The following is a 15,957-nucleotide window of genomic DNA, read 5'->3' on the forward strand; positions in this document are numbered from 1 at the left end:
CTGTTACCAGCTCCTCATTGCCCAGCCATGATACTGTGTGTGTTAAAAAAAAATAAAAATAATTCTCCTCAAAACTCTGATGCAGATACATTTGGAACTGAGTGCCGGTTTGTTTCAGCTGAATGGTTGGGTCATGAATGCGAGGATGCATTTCATGACATCTCCTCCATGTATGCCAGCAGGCATTTGTATTTTTACAGGCCCCGATGTGCCAGTGGGATCTCAGCGCTGAGATCATCATAGATCCACTGTGGTATAAAGATAAAAAAAAAGCTCAGGCCAGATATAAACAGTTGTGCTTGTTGCCTCCCAGAAGATGCATCTACTGAGAGATAGAAAATCGATTATGTTTTCAGAGTCTTCCTAGCACTCCTGATTCTCGCTGCAAGTGGAGGTGACCCCGGCCTTGGACAGGAAGAGCTTGCCGCTGGGACAGACGCAGACCTCGTAGAGACCCTGAGCGTTTCCAGATACCCCTCCTTGGCTCAGGGGCAGGCTCGGCATGCGCACCGTCTCAGCATCCAGCACCAGCTGCACAGCAGACAGCGTGGAGAGCAAGGATGACACAAGGACAACGGCAGAGTTGAATCAACACGGAAATAAAACTACGTTTCATCCTTTAAGGACACACACACACACACACACACACATACATACAGCATGGCACACAGGGTGGTGGGATGTCCACTGGTCCACTGGGAGATATAATAAATAGGATGTGATACAAAGGCCAATTGCCTGTGGCACAAAGAATCACTGAAAACCTGAGAATGTGAGAATTCAAGTAACTTCAGTTCAGTTCACTGCAGATTAAAACACCCAGTTTTCTTCCCCATAGCCAGAAAAGAGAGATGGGTGTGTGTTAGAGGCTGCAACTACAGTGAATTACACATGAGTTGAGAATTAGTTAAAAAAAAAAAAGTCAAGTAACTGCCTGTGGTACAAATGCTACATGTAGTCCAGTCCAGTTAGCTAAACCACAATAATTACCCAGCCCTGATTGAGCCAGAATCAATCACCAAAACTCCCTCTAAACAGTAACATGGAAACTTCAAACCACAGCACCACAACAGACCTACAGAGCCCAAACAAATGTTTAGGACGTTCAAAAGGCAATGAAATCATTACAGTTTACAGTGCTCAGTGCTTTCTTTAGGCTTTATTAACAGCTCCTCGTGTTCATAAATACAGATCAACTCAGCTGGAAGTCAAAGATATAGTACAGTCTAGTATATATATATAAAGTGTCAGTTCTCACTGTTATTGCTTTGCCTTTATAGCACAAGCAATAAATATGCTGTCTATATAGTTGCTTTTATGAAAAAATAAAGTAGAATTGCAGAGCTAAAGTAGTACTGGTCTAATGAGCTCTCTGAGGTTGAATTGTAAACAAAAGATGTCCATTAACTGGAAAAAGCAGAGCTACTGTCAGACTGCGCTTGAGTGCGGCTCCCTGGTGTGACTGTGAGAGATTATAGAGGTATGGAGGCCGCATGTTGCTGAAAAGCATAGCTACCCTATATATCCCCTTGGTAATCAAAAGAAAAAACAGACCCGAAAATGGCGTGTAGCACACTTCAGGAAGTGCACTGTGTTTTTCTTACCAGCCCTATGCTAGACTGCAGAATAACATCCATGTTGGAGGCAGCCTCGATGTTTCCAGCCAGCGCTTTGATATGAACTCCTTTTGGCGCGTCCATACTGAGAGAGCGAGTGGGAGACTCCAACCTAAAGCAAAGCAGCTCAGCATTATATCCATATCATTTAGCAGCTCATTTATTTTTATTAAACACTTCCTATTTAAATCTATATCTTAGAATCTGAAAAATCAGATACTGTTTAGGTTCATTTTACATACCATGCACCTCAGTAACGATGTTACATAAATTACACGAGTTGTAAAAACTTAAGATTTTATACATTTGTTTACCTGATACTTCCACATTACGTGTTGGACTCTTCATGTGATATTCAGTAGTTTAACCCATACAAGATGGCCGAAATGCTCACCTCAGGTCTTTGAGAAGCTCAGATCTCAGCAGCGGCACCTCCACCGAATGCTGGAACAGCGCTCCTTCAGGACCTGATGGAATAAGGCAAATCAAATCATCACATCAAATAGACTGAAATTTGGGCGAAAAAGTATTTGCAGCTTACACAAATTGTATTTCTCACTCATGCTAGATCAGTCCATCAGCCACTTAATCAGACCAGACTGAAATATCTATGAACACTGACTTCGACGATCCCTGGACATCAGTGAGTTGACTTTATTAGCTTTTAGTGAAATATTTCAACAACTATTGGATAGCTGTCCTATACTATACAAAAAGATGCTAAACATTATACCTGCTTAGCACCAGAATGTTAGCATACTGATATAGCATTTGGCTCAATGTGTCCCAGTACAGCTTTACAGAGCCTCTAGCATGGCTATAGTCTTCTTAAAACTGGGTGCTGCAGAAAAAAGTATTTTAAAGTTTTTTTTTTTTTTTGGTTTGCTCACTTTGACTTCCGTAAATCAGGCAATGCTGGAGAGGGGAGTGAGGAAAATTGAGGAAGACACAAGGGAGAAAATTAGTTCCCAAACCCCCAGCATTACTGCACAGACTGTAGATCACACTGTGGTGGATACAGAAGGGTACAGGAGCTTTGTTTCAAGGATTTTACTTCACAGCTCCTCTGCTGCTGCGTGCTGCTCTCCGTGCATCAAAATGACCACGGGGATAATGAAGCTATCGGCTGACACTCCCTTCAACATTAATCAGCCATCACAGCTTGTGGTCAGTGACCCACGTCACCATCAATACACACACGGAGAGACAGTTCGGCCTTTAATGCTTTACCCTTCAACCCTTCGTTGTCTGTGTGGTACTGACGTGTGATATTTCTTTTCTTGGCTCAAAACTATGGATGAAAAAATACCCCTTCATGCGATGGATCTCAGCTCCATGGCATTCATTCATATGCAGGTGCGCTTTACAGATATCCGCCCAGTCAACTGTATGACGTGAATGATTAGGAAAACGACTTCATCTGTCTTTGTCCTCGGCTGCTGGATTGTTGCACAGACATCTGCTATCAAACCAAACTGCTCCTGTTGAGTTCGCATCTGTTGTCAATATTATCTTTCTCCAAACCAGAAAAACACTTTCGCTGTGAGGTGTGCAGTATTTCCAAGGAAACAGCAGGCGGAAGACGTCGGTATACCTGTTACTCGTAGTTTGTCTGGTCCAATCACAGCCTGGTCGCCATCTGCAGTGAACAGCATGTTGCCATTGTGGGAGTTAATGAGCAGATTCCGAGCGCGTCCCTGAGCTTCTTTTGGACCTGCGACGACAAAAACAACAGCAACAGTACCTGAGGGGGTTTGGCAAAATTACATGGAAATGTTACAGTCATCAAAATCAAATCTTTCCTGTTATACTTTCGGCTATCCGCAGTGCTTAGAGAATATAATGAGACACAATCATGCTTTACTGCGCAGAAATGGCCTCACACGCACCCAAGATGTGGCAAAGAAGTGGGTAAACAACCACATGGTAAAAACAAATTAAATGTTTAAATCTAGGAGGTAAATGAGTTAAAGCTCAAACTGAAAGGTGACGAATCTGAGGTTATTTCACTTTACCCTTCACTACATAAACGTTCACAGCCCTGTGAGAGGCAAATCTAAAGCAGGCAGATCAGTCGGTGAGATGTTTCACTCACTTCAGCACCTACAACTGTGAACCGGCATGTAATCTTCTTTAACAAGCATTTCACTTTTTATTCAGAGATGCAGGCTATGTTTTTTATGGCTTAATGATCAAGGACACATAATGGCACTGTGGAACACAGCAATTAGTTGGGTCATTTGTTGGCCTTTTAATTATGACAAAATACCCCAATGCAGCCGTTGGTGAGCCATAAAAGAAGCACAAATATGATCCTCCACAGGCTTCAGGCCCTCTGTGTGCTACAGAAAGAACCAGAGGCAGCAGCAGAGAGAGGAATGCTGCATTTAATGGATTTTAAATGGAAATGTAAGAGATTATAAATGGGAAGATGGCTTCTTGTCACTGTTAATGCTGGTTGAGTAATTGCCTCGGGACAAGTGCATGAATGACTTTACTATTGCCCTCATACATCAATGGGATACTCTGTTATGCGTGAGTGCTGTATGTGTCTCTCTGTGTGTACATGTGTCCTCTTTCAGGCTCTTACCCACAGATATCCTCCCTGTGACATCACCATTTTCATTGCGGGCATTAAGGGAAACATTTTCCGATGAGTGCACTAGAAGCGAAGAGTCCTGAAAAAAAAAAAATCCATTTTACAATGCTGTGTATATCCAACTGATTTACATTTGCAATGTAGAAATGAAATAATGGAACTCAGCTTCTATTATTATATTGTTATATTTTATTAAATTAGATCAAACACATAAACTAGGAGCCATGCTGCTAGCAGAGTACTTTTTGATAAGTAACCCATTATAAAACATACTTGTAATGTAATGTATCCGAATCTTTTCGGTTTGCCAGGTTGAGCAAAATTGCTTTAGCATAAATATTAGTGTGTTAACATTTACAGCTGCAGACTTATATTACTGTAAAGACCCTTTATTAATGACTTACTAACGTTTAGAAGCCTACAGATGAAGGAGGATATATTAGATTATTCAAACCTGAAAACCCAAAAGTTGCTCTTATTACTGCTGTATAACTGACCTATGAAACATAAGTAAATCATGTATTATTATACACCCTTTATAAATAGTCCCTACAGATTTTTCACACAAATATTAGCAGAAAATGTGACACCAGGAGTGAGGCGTGACACACGCTTGTAAAAAGTAAGATTATATAAAATGTTTAAGCAAATCACTGGTGTTCCTCTGAAGCAGTAAGGAAGCCCCGTTTCTGAAAAATTATCTAAGAAACCAGCCTTCATGTCAAAGGCGACGCGGAGGCTCACTAAATCCTGAATCTCATTAGAAATCCATAGAATACATTAGAGAAAGTGTCCGTCCATAAATGAGGAATACATTGCCTTTTTAATGAGGCCCATAAAGAAGAAAGAATGCTGAAAAAAATTGCTGCTACGAGCTAGAAAAGCCATAACATGTAAACAACTGCAGCAAAGTGTTGCCATCTGCTGCTAGCAGGCGAGCCATAAACTACTTTCCACCACAAATATCCCTGAGGTTAATGGGAAGCTCGCTGTAACACCACGTGCACTGTATAGGACTGCCAAATCCAGTTTGTTCTGACACATCTCCCAAAAAAACTACAGTCAGAAACATGCAGTTCCCTCAATAAAAACTGCTTGAGTGTTTGAAAGGAGTTAGATTTAGATGATAACAGTACATGTAAGCTCACAATCAAGTTTCACTTTGGTAAACAGTGAAATTAGAATAACTGCCGGGCTGTCAGGCTACTTAACTGAGCAAACAGTAGTTTGAGAATTAACGTGGAAGAAGACAGAGGAGGTTAGAAAGCAGAAGGCAGGGGAGGAGGAAAAGAGGGATAGCAGAACGAAGAAGTATGTGGGAAGAGGAGCAAAAAAAAGTGTGTGTTCTTGATTATCTCACTTCTCTGGAGTGGATCTCCTCGGCGTAGACGGGGAAAAGAAACTCCGACTCGCCCTCCTCCAGCTTGACCCCATCTGAGTGCACTTGTAGGAGTCCCATCCCATCCTACAACAAAAACGAAGACACGCACAATCAGATATCAGACACAGCAAGGCGGGTTTAAGGGGAAAGTCACAATCTGCAAACAAAGCAGAATATTTATGTGGAAATCATCTGAGTGGCTTTATCTGAAAGGTAACAATCCAAAATATGGCAGGCTAAGAAGTGAGGAATTTAGATTTTTATCATCCAAACACTTCATGTGTTTCCAAGTGCGAAACACACTTAACAACGTTCCCTGCAGGCTATCTGATAATAAAGCAGCCGGTTGCTTTAGCTGTGCAGGCACTTCACAACATTATGTGTGTGTCTAACTGTGTGTGTTGTCGTGTCCCTTTTTCTGCTCCTTCATAAATCCATGGCTGCCATCTGCACTTGAGACAAAAAGCTGACAAGACTGCATGAAATAACAAACATATACTACACCTATTCTGTTTAGACAGCCAAGTATCAGTTAATGGTGGATAATGCAAGTGCTTCTGCTGCTAATAACAATAAGAATGCTAACAGTGGGTCAGGGTGATGGACACACAATCAAAATTTAAAAATATTAGAAAGTGGCTCTGATCACTGATATAATAGCGCTGAAGATATACAGCAAAGGGGGGTCGAAAGGGAAGAGGAGGAATCCCAGCTGATTATACAAACTGCCAAAGTGAGTTATGCTTACCGTGTTGAACCGCATCACCCTGAGGATCCAGATGGTGAGGGCGAAGTTGACCACTAGGATGATGATGAGCAGCAGGACAAACAGGTAGAGGCAGCGCTTCCTCCAGCCATAGATGCCGATCTTGTAGATGTGGTCGGGCACCGGCCGGGGTGTGCTGCTGCCCTGGGTGGTAGTGACATACTGCTCCCGCACCATCTGCTGGCTGGGCACAACACATGAAGACAGGTACAGGGGCAACAGAGACAGAAAAAAACGGATAGTGAGATTGGCCATGGCATGTCAGGGATCAGAGAAAACAGAAAGTAACCATGTGTAACATCGGTCAGCTGGCTCCACTTTTGTCTTTTGACAAAACCAACAGTATTTTTAAACCTGTAATAGTTTTTTAGAGTTTTTAGCTATCTGATGAATTTAAGTGCAATATTCACTTTCTTTTAGCTCTGTTTTTGGTCCCCACCACCTCTGACCCGCCAAATGCTCCACTGTGTTCACCGGCTAGTTGCTAACAGTTAGATGCTGAGCAGGGAGTGTACAGTGACTTTTTAGAGCTTTCTTGCATAACAAAAGCTTCCTGCTGTGGTTGAAAAGGACTCTATGAGAGCAGTGAGGGTAAACCAAAAGAGTGTTTGCTAAAATATTAACTAAAAGTAGCTATGGATCTCTGTAGACTTGAGCAAGGCTGCAAAGACTGATTATAATTTTCCTGTTTGTCATTACAAGCAATGTCTTTTGCCCTTGATATAATCTATTATATAATTTTTATGATGTGAAAATATTGATTATAGCAGCTTTGAGTATGTCTATAAAATCTGAAGTCATTGTGGCAAGAAACATATTTGTACTGGTTGCAGTTTTGTTTCCTGCACACACTAGCTGTCGGTTCACTTTTCCATTTATTTTTTCTTCTCCGAGTCTTTATAGGGGAACTGTTTCATAAATTTGTAGCCACCTACATTATGACCACGAATGCAGGTTTTAAGACGGAAAGAATGCAGACATCAGTGAGATATTAATATCTTGAATCAATATAATATTTTAATAGAAATGCTGGTAAGTAGCAGATCTTTCCTCTGGGTTTGGTCTGAGGTGGATGTCTGCTCTCTGCATTATGCCGTGAGGTTGATTCCCATCTCTGACAAACAGCTTTCACTGAATTCACATTGTTCTGACTGAATACTTTTGTAGTAGTTGAGTTGTATACATACACGCTGGCTGTCTGCCCCTCTATACAATGCCTTGTTCACACAGCGCACAGTGTATCATTCATGAGCTCAGAGCTCATGCACAGAAGCAGTGGATATCTGGCTCATTGCGCCAATGGAAAACCTGACGGAATTTCCAGCAGTTTTTCAAAGAGGGAAAGGCAAAGGAAAATGCCACTTGTTATTACAGAGCAGAGGCAGTACTCTCTGGCTACACAGCAGCAGGCTATCAATGACAAAAACCAAGGAGGAGACTGTCAGCATATAACAAACCACACTAGTTTTCTGTATTCAGTTCACGTGAGAGCATACGGAGCTCTAACTGCAGGACTGCGGAGCCTGCGAGCCAGCCTCCCGGTCAGCACATTTGGACCATCTGACACTGTGACAACCGGGAACCTCAGGGACAGATTTCACAACAACACGGGAAGTGTGTGTTTGAGCGCAGTGGGGCCAAGGACCGCGCAGCCTCATGGGGTTGCGGCGAGAGGAGCGGTGTCACTCTCTATTGAAAAATGCAAATGAATAACCAGACATGGTGCTGCAGAGAAAAAGCTTCTTCCGCTGAGGCCTTAAGAAAACGCTGTCGGTTGTAGATTATTACGAGTCAATAAAACATCCCAAACATGCAGAAACACAGAGAGGCTGCAGCTTTCTCTGCATCTGCATCGGTAGTTCATAGCCACTACATGCCAACTTCATAGGAAGAGTTACCAGAACACAGATGTATCCAGGTTGTCTCAGCAGTGTTTTCTGAAGCTGACAAGGCTCGGGCTCCAGTATCCAGGATGATTTACATAGCGGGCAGATGTTGCATCTTACGGCCACAGTAAAGGCGTTTTCCATCATGTTAAAGGAGCCACTTTTCAAACCAAAAAGTAATTCTTCTTTGACATTTACAGATGTTCATCACCCCACTGTGACCCTCAAGTGGCGATGATGATGCAAGCAGAAAAGGGTTGACAGACTCTGCATATAGAAGCACACCATACGAACAAACTTCAATAGGTCTCTGTAAATAATGAAGTAAAAATCATTCCGCCTTCACAGCAAGGGGCAACGAATAAAAGCAAATGCGCTCGCTGCTGGTGTCTGAGCTCTCTGAGGTCTGGGAAGAGATGTTTCAGAGACGATAATAAATGGCTGTAGTCTCCATGGGTCGCTTCTCGCTGTTTGCAGTAAACATGGGGAGGAGATGTGTCGGCATAAAAGGCTGAAGTATTTCTATGACCAAATCTATATCTCTGCAGGACCTGTCACGTGGCCTGCAGGCCCAGCTGTGATGAATAGCCCTTATTTCACTACCAAACAAATGAATGCTGCCTGGAAAAGGATGAAAAAAATTACTTGGTGTTATTTTTACAGGGGAGAAGAGTGGGAAGGTTGATAAGAAGCAGGCTCTGTGAAATGCTCATTTTTTTTGCTCATATCTCACCACATTTGTATGTATTAATCGCACTTGAGAGATGGAGTCAGCTGAGCAACAGCAACTTTTCCGAAGGGAGGATGCTACAACGTGCAGGGGAGTGTGGCACATAATTGTGGACCCTGTACGAAGACGTTCTCCAGGGCCGTACGCAGGGTTTTACAAATGCCGAGGTCTAAAAACTTAACTTGCTAGTGAAGTTTGTGGGGAGAAAAATATGTCCTGAGTATGTCCATTTGAAGTTAAGTTTAGAGAGCAAAAGCTGGACAACAATAACGTTAAAATCATGTCAGTGGGGAGGAGCACAAATAATCTGTCAAGCAGTAAAACGTGAAAGTTAGGTTTAATGTTGCATTAAATTATAAATGATCCACACAACAATCTGGAAATACAGAGGAGACTAAAATGATCACGAAACACCTGAAAATGAATGCTCTGCTTGTCTGGTCTCTCTCTCTCTCTCTCTCTCTCTCTCTGCCTTCAACATCACAGTCTTTGTGTTCATTTCTCTCTCCGTCCTCTACTCTTTGTTCGCTCTCATCCTCTGGATTCACTGCCTGTCCCTTCCTCTGACTCATCACTTGTCTCTCCTGCCAAAGCGTATAAAAATGATTTAATAAAATTGTATACGCCTTCTATATTTCAGCTTTGAGTTTGTCTCTCAATCAGCATCTAAACATAAGGAAAATGCATGCTATACAATAATATATCTATTATTATACTATTGTACTGTACAATCTTATTACACTCAAATTTATACAAGGTGTTTGTGTCATTGATAAATAATATTATAGGTTCCACTGTCATTAAAGAACAAACAGACTCAGTGGCCGCTTAAAGTAGGGACGGCTGTTCAGCTGCTCCTTAACTCAAATATCTAATCACCCAGTCATGAGGCGGCATCTCAGTGCATTTAGACATGTAGACCAAACCAAAGATCAGAATGGGAAAGAAAAGTGATGTGAGTGACCTTGAACATGGCACGGTTGTTTAAGAAAGTGCTGATCTACTGGGATTTTCACATACAACCATCTCTAGGGTTTAAAGAGAATGGCAGAGAAGCACACTAAAGCCCTACATATCTACATTGTATGACCTTTGATGAAAAATAGCCTCGAACAATACAAAAGAGCACGCCTCAGAGAATAGGACACTGACTGATTTTTCTAAATGTGCACATTTATTTATTTGATTTTGTTCTCCAAATAATTGACATACCTCAGGGTGTGAAAATGTTCATCGTGGAACATAAAAATAGTCAAATATCAAATCAAATATATTTTAAGTTTAAGACAAATAAATACTGTTCTGTATTCTGATTAACTGTTCTGTAAATCTGTATTCTTCATTCCTTCTCTTTCTTTTAATGGATTTTATTTTGATGTAGAGGCTGTTCTAGGGTGATTCACTGGGCTAATAATAGCTAATATTATGGGAATATTATGTATTTACATGAAACATTTACAGACCTTCTCTGAATATTGATTACATACTGTTGCTATACTCTAAACTAACCCTTAGCTATAAAACAACAACTTTTTAAAAAGCCGCCATGATAAAATCAACTCCTGGGCTGTAATCTCATGTGTCTGGTGCCCTGCTGTGGATGATCTACCTAAGGCCTGGTCACCGCATTAGAAACTCTAAATTGGTAAATAAATAGGTAACAGGCTCAGAGTTTATTTAGTTAGGGCACTGATGTACTAACATCAGTTTGTTACTGACCTCAGTCACATCTGCATAAGAAGCTCCATGACATGACACTAACATAACCTGCATGCAAATAAATAGTTAACATACAAACCCAATTAAAATGATCTAGATAACAACACAACAAAATACTGGTGAATCCATCACTTCGCCCGTGAGACTGAGAGGGGAGAGATGGAGGAGTGGTTTGCTACACTAAATGCACCGAGGGCTTTCGAGTGTGGCACCAGCGTTTGTTTACATGCTACTCAGCGACGTAATGACTCTCCCTTCTTTGCTAGAGTCCTTTTCCGAGAAAGAGAAAATATCCAGTGAGCTGAAGTTCTCTGAGCAAAAGTGCCCCGTTAATGGCACAGATCAGAGGAGAACGGCCAGACTGGTTTGCACAACCGAGGTATGCAGAGGAGCATCTCTGAATGCATGGGACCTTGAAGCTGATGGGCTACAGCGGCAGAGGAGCACTTCAGGTAACACTCCTGTCAGCTAAAAACAGGAAGCTGAAGCGACAATTGGCGAGAGAAGATTGGAAAAATGTTGCCTGGTCTGATGAGTCTAGATTTCTGCTGCGGCACTCAGGTGTTAGGGTCACAATGTGGCATTAACAAAGCACTGATCCATCCTGCGCTATACCAACAGTTCAGGCGTGTGCTGTGAAGGTGTGGGGGATATTTCTTGGCTGTGTACCAATTGAGCATCGTTTAAACTCCACACTCTACATGAGTTTTGGAGCTGACCATGCCCATCTATTTATGACCGCAGTGTGCCCGTCCTCTGAGGGCTACTGCTAGCAGGATAACGCTCCATGTCACACAGCTAAAATCATCTCAGACCGGTTTCTTGAATGTGAAAATGAGAAATAGTGTCTGTGGGGGCAGTTTGAGTGTGGCCTCCACAGACACAGAACATCAAAGGAACATGCTGCTGATCCTATCCTGGCCTTTCTCTTTCTTTCTCTTTGCCTCTCCCCTTCTTAACGCTGGCTTTTGATTGATCTTGATTACATTTTCGTCTGTCTCTTTAGAGAAAGTAAACACACGGTCAAGTGATATTCATGTGTGGATGTGGCCGGTGTCATAATGGATGTCTAACATAGCGTGACCGCACAGGAGCTGTTGGACAGGTGATGTTTGGGGATGAGTGGTCACTGAGCTGCCTGTCCGGTTTCCTCAAGCTGCTGACAGAATCAAGGAACCAGTGTTTAGTAAAGTTTTTGTAGTAAAAAGATCATCCCCTTCACTTCCTGTCCTCCCACACATAAGCAATGATGGTGATCTTGGCATGTACAATAACTTTGCTGCACCAAAGTAAAGTAATTTTAGGGCAGTTATTTCACTTCTTTTACTACTTACACCTCAGTGGTGGGTACGGCCTTGGCCTGTCTCTATGGATTCAGTTGGCTTTTATTTTTTTTGTGGAAAAAATACATTGAGTTCTCAATTGAGGCTCAGAAAAGACTGATATTATAAGATATATTAAGTGTGTGGTAAATTGACTGATGTATCCTACACTATATCTGTTGACAAGCACAGATCATTTGTGTGTTCACATGTTGATGAGCCCACTGTGCACTTTGGTTAAATGAGCGTGGAGAATGAAAGACCTGTGGATTTGTTCATTATGATGTTAATGAATTTGATCTAACCCAGCCTAACTACTTTAAATGAAGGCATTAGGAGGCCTGCGTACCCCAGCAGCTGTGGGAGGAGGAAACAGCTTTGAGGTTGCAGCTTTAAAGGCGTCTTCCAGCTCCAGTTTCAGTGTTACCAGCCCTTCAGCCACAGGCTGATCCTTCCATAGCAACCCAAATAAACACTCCCCGAACAGTCTCACTGCTCAAGTGCCAGGAATGCTCACATTATGAGACTTCATGATCGGAAATATAGTCTGTCCTTAGAGATATAGAGGGAAAATAGTTTTCCTCAGGTCTATGCCTTTATATTTTAAGATCCTCCTTAAGACTTCACAAACATGGATCATATACCACAGGAGAGACAACTAAATGCATGTTTCAAGGGCATTATAGACCTCTAACACAATCCCTTTCTCCCAAAGCAGTAGTGCACTTGGTTCAGCACTGTTAGCAGGCACATTTACCCTTGGGCACCCTCTCAATTAACCTTAAAGAAGTGATGCCTCTTGCCTGGCTCTGTCTGTCTCTGACCTCTGGATAGGCCTGGCCAGACAGGCTGACTGCTCACCTAAAATCCACAGGGTCCGGCTGTAATTGAGAATCCAGGCTTCCCTCTGAGCCGAGGCTTGGCCTGACCGAATACCAAAAGTTTCGGCGAGTTAGGAAAGCTCAAATTGTTTAGCTGGAGGACGAATACTCAGAGGAGCTCGGCGTGGGGAGAGGGGAGCGATCGAAAGCTGAGCGCAAGGCTGAAGTTTGTGTCTGCCTGTGTAGTGAGTGGCCGGCGTCATGTCTCCACTCTGCTGTGATGCCTTAACTTCTAAAAATAGGACACAGCATTGTGAACTAAATTTAAAAAAGCAGCACAGGACACACACACACACACACACTCACTCACTCACTCACTCACTCACTCACTCACTCACTCCATAGGTATAACTAATTAAAGACATTGTATTGCTCATGAGACACATGAAACATTAGCGAGGTGCTCTTCTGCAGGGTTATTTTTGTATTCCTATATTGTTGGCCATGTATGGTAAAACTGCAGACAGCTGGCAACCAAAAACTCTTTTTCCCAAATCCCAAACTACATCCGTGAGGACTACAAAGTAATCACAGCACAACATGAGCCACAAAGAAAGAAAGAAATGTACAAATACTTGTACAGCAGGTCAAAGGTTGACATTATAAAAACACTTTGACATGATCTTAAGTGGAAGTGAAAGGAACAGCATGGCACAGTATTTCTGAAAGACAAGGCAGACTACTCACCGTTGTGTGTTGAGGCACAGCAGCCCTCTTTCCTACGCAACAGTAAGCAGAGCTCGAGCTGTATGAGCAGCTTGAGAAGCAGCAGCGCTCGAGCCCCTCACACGTCTGTCAGCCACTCAACAGCTGCGTGCCATAAATCCAGCTCTGGAAGTGCCCTGACTAATCACCACGAGACGGCGCTGCCACTCCCCTGCATGCCCACTCTGGCTCTTTCCCCCTGACTCCCTCTGGCTTTTCAGCCTTCCTGCAGACATTTGAATATCATCAGTGTGGATCTGAGGGCAAGGGAGACAGAAAGAGAGAGAGGAAGAGGGGGAGGAGAATTAACCATCAGTGGAGAGAGGTTCAGTCTCACACACACACACTCTCACACACACACATACACAGAAACCATAATGAACAGAGGCAGTTGTTTGTCATGCATACCAGTGAGTCACTTTCACTGCCCAACCCAAAGCTCGATGCAGTCCAGTCTAATTTGAGACTTCAGTCATGGCTCTCAACATAAAGTTAAGCTGGTCTTTCAGATAGCACCCGCTGGGTGACAGTCAGCGGGATGGGGTGGACCTTGAAGAGGACAGTTATTAAGTCACAGTGACAGAGGAGACAGGCAGCACACATAGCGTATTAATAGGCAGGGGGGGGGTGAAGGTGGCATTTGTCATGGTTTTTAATTATTTCAATCATAACATGCAGAACTCAATAACTCATAGCTCAGTATTGCTCAAATATAGCAGATTAATTCTGTTGGGATTAACTAATAAAGTACTAACATTCACTCTTTAAGAGTGTTTTCAAATTGTTTGTAACTTGTTTATTCATAAAACATTTACATCTAGTTTGTACCGTTGCTTCAATAACAGACTTCTCACATTTCTATCAAAAAGGGGCTCGATGAGGTTCCCAGTAAAGCAGTTATTAAGGAGGCTCATACCTCAACAGTGATGGCTGCTTGATGCACCAGTCGATGATGACTTGACCGACATTAATTGTTGTGACAGGTTAAAGAGTCCTGAGGCTACTTGGCAATATTGCACACTGAAAAGAAAGCTCCTGCATCCCGTCCTCCTTGTGCTCAGAAACAGGAGCTGTGAAGAGAATTAAAGCAAGAGTATGTAACTTTTGATGAGCAGCCCTAACAGCTGCCTCTGCTGCCAACAAATGGTAACTACAGGACGCCGCCGCATTCTGATGAAGGGTAACGTTACTGCTAGCGAGAGCAAAAACATTCGGAGGGGAACAGACTTTGACACAAGACGAGGCCGGAGAGTAAAGGAAAACCAAAAACATCTGTAGCAACAGTAACTAGACCAGCAGTTAGACCATGGACGTATAAAGCTGGATACAGCGTTGGAGCTGCGTTGCTGTGGCCCAAACATAGACTGTATAAAAGAAGTGGACGTAGCTTCCATGTTTGAAAAGTGAAGCAAATGCAGTCTTTCTATTGGCCAGAAGGGGCGACTCTGCTAGACGCAAAACAAGTGTGATTTTTGTAAGCTATGGTTCAATTTAGAGTAAAACGGACAATAAAGTGGAGCATGCTTTAGGACGGAACTACCTTGTGATAAACCAATCAGAGGCAAGTAGTGCCTAAATTGAACCAATCAGATGCATTGGTCAGCACAGAATTAACATCAGTTCTAATTACAAGATGGCGATGGCCAAAAATATGTTACATTTTGCACAGGCGAAATCAATTCCAGTTACAATGGTTCAATTCCATTAAGTGCCCCACTAAGCCATGACAGTGAGCTAACACGCTCAACACCAGGACCCTAGAACTGAAGCACCTAAATGGAATGCAGTCCTTATCAATGTTATCAATCACACCGGAGCTTTTCCTCCTGCGACCATGTGGTCGTGACGGGCCACTGTAAAAAAGGTCGATTTTCACTCGTCAGTAGGAAATAAGAGGTGTAACATTACCGATGGCTGCGGTGTCTCAGTAAGCCGCAATACAGAGACAGTGAGCCAGAGTGAACAATAACAGATTTATGGCTTTATTCGAGTGTGGTGGTTTCATTTTTACCTTCACCTTTATTTATCTAACATCATTAAATATTAAAAATGTCAATTCGGCCCTGCACACCCATGGTAGCCCAGATGTGGTTTGATTCGTGTGCACACAGTGATAATGATGGCATTCGACTATTGTTAGCTCTGTTGCACCTGTTAAACCTTAAAGGTACAGTCACACTAAACCCAGGCCTGTAGTATAAATATTCACCCCCACCCACCCACTCCTAATTACTGATTACAATTACATCATTATATTTGGAAGAGTCAAGCACAATTACAAAGACTGATTGCACTATCCCAAATTGTACAAACGTGACTTCCATGTTAAAATATTGCCAGGCTTATTTGACA

The 15,957-nt window shown here is 42.5% G+C and overlaps 1 protein-coding gene across 2 annotated transcripts in view; it reads right to left on the reverse strand.

The window, feature by feature from the left end:
- The window catches only part of sgcg (sarcoglycan, gamma), a 14,703-nt gene extending 968 nt beyond the window's left edge, over positions 1–13,735 (reverse strand). The window contains exons 1-8 of one of the 2 annotated variants that reach the window (XM_070828938.1): positions 13,588–13,735; positions 6,345–6,542; positions 5,576–5,680; positions 4,207–4,294; positions 3,211–3,330; positions 2,011–2,083; positions 1,605–1,728; positions 1–531 (exon numbers count right to left, since the gene is read on the reverse strand). The exon at positions 1–531 is cut by the window's left edge and continues 968 nt beyond it. In XM_070828938.1, coding sequence (XP_070685039.1) covers positions 364–531; positions 1,605–1,728; positions 2,011–2,083; positions 3,211–3,330; positions 4,207–4,294; positions 5,576–5,680; positions 6,345–6,539 — 873 coding nt within the window. In that variant the 5' untranslated portion in view covers positions 6,540–6,542; positions 13,588–13,735 and the 3' untranslated portion in view covers positions 1–363. Of the gene's footprint in view, positions 532–1,604; positions 1,729–2,010; positions 2,084–3,210; positions 3,331–4,206; positions 4,295–5,575; positions 5,681–6,344; positions 6,547–13,587 lie in introns of both variants that reach the window. The other variant, XM_070828937.1, reaches the window with a different exon arrangement.
- Between the last annotated feature and the right edge of the window lie 2,222 nt (positions 13,736–15,957).

The sequence above is a fragment of the Pempheris klunzingeri genome, chromosome 4 (genome assembly GCF_042242105.1).
Source record: "Pempheris klunzingeri isolate RE-2024b chromosome 4, fPemKlu1.hap1, whole genome shotgun sequence".
NCBI classification, from domain to species: domain Eukaryota; kingdom Metazoa; phylum Chordata; class Actinopteri; order Acropomatiformes; family Pempheridae; genus Pempheris; species Pempheris klunzingeri.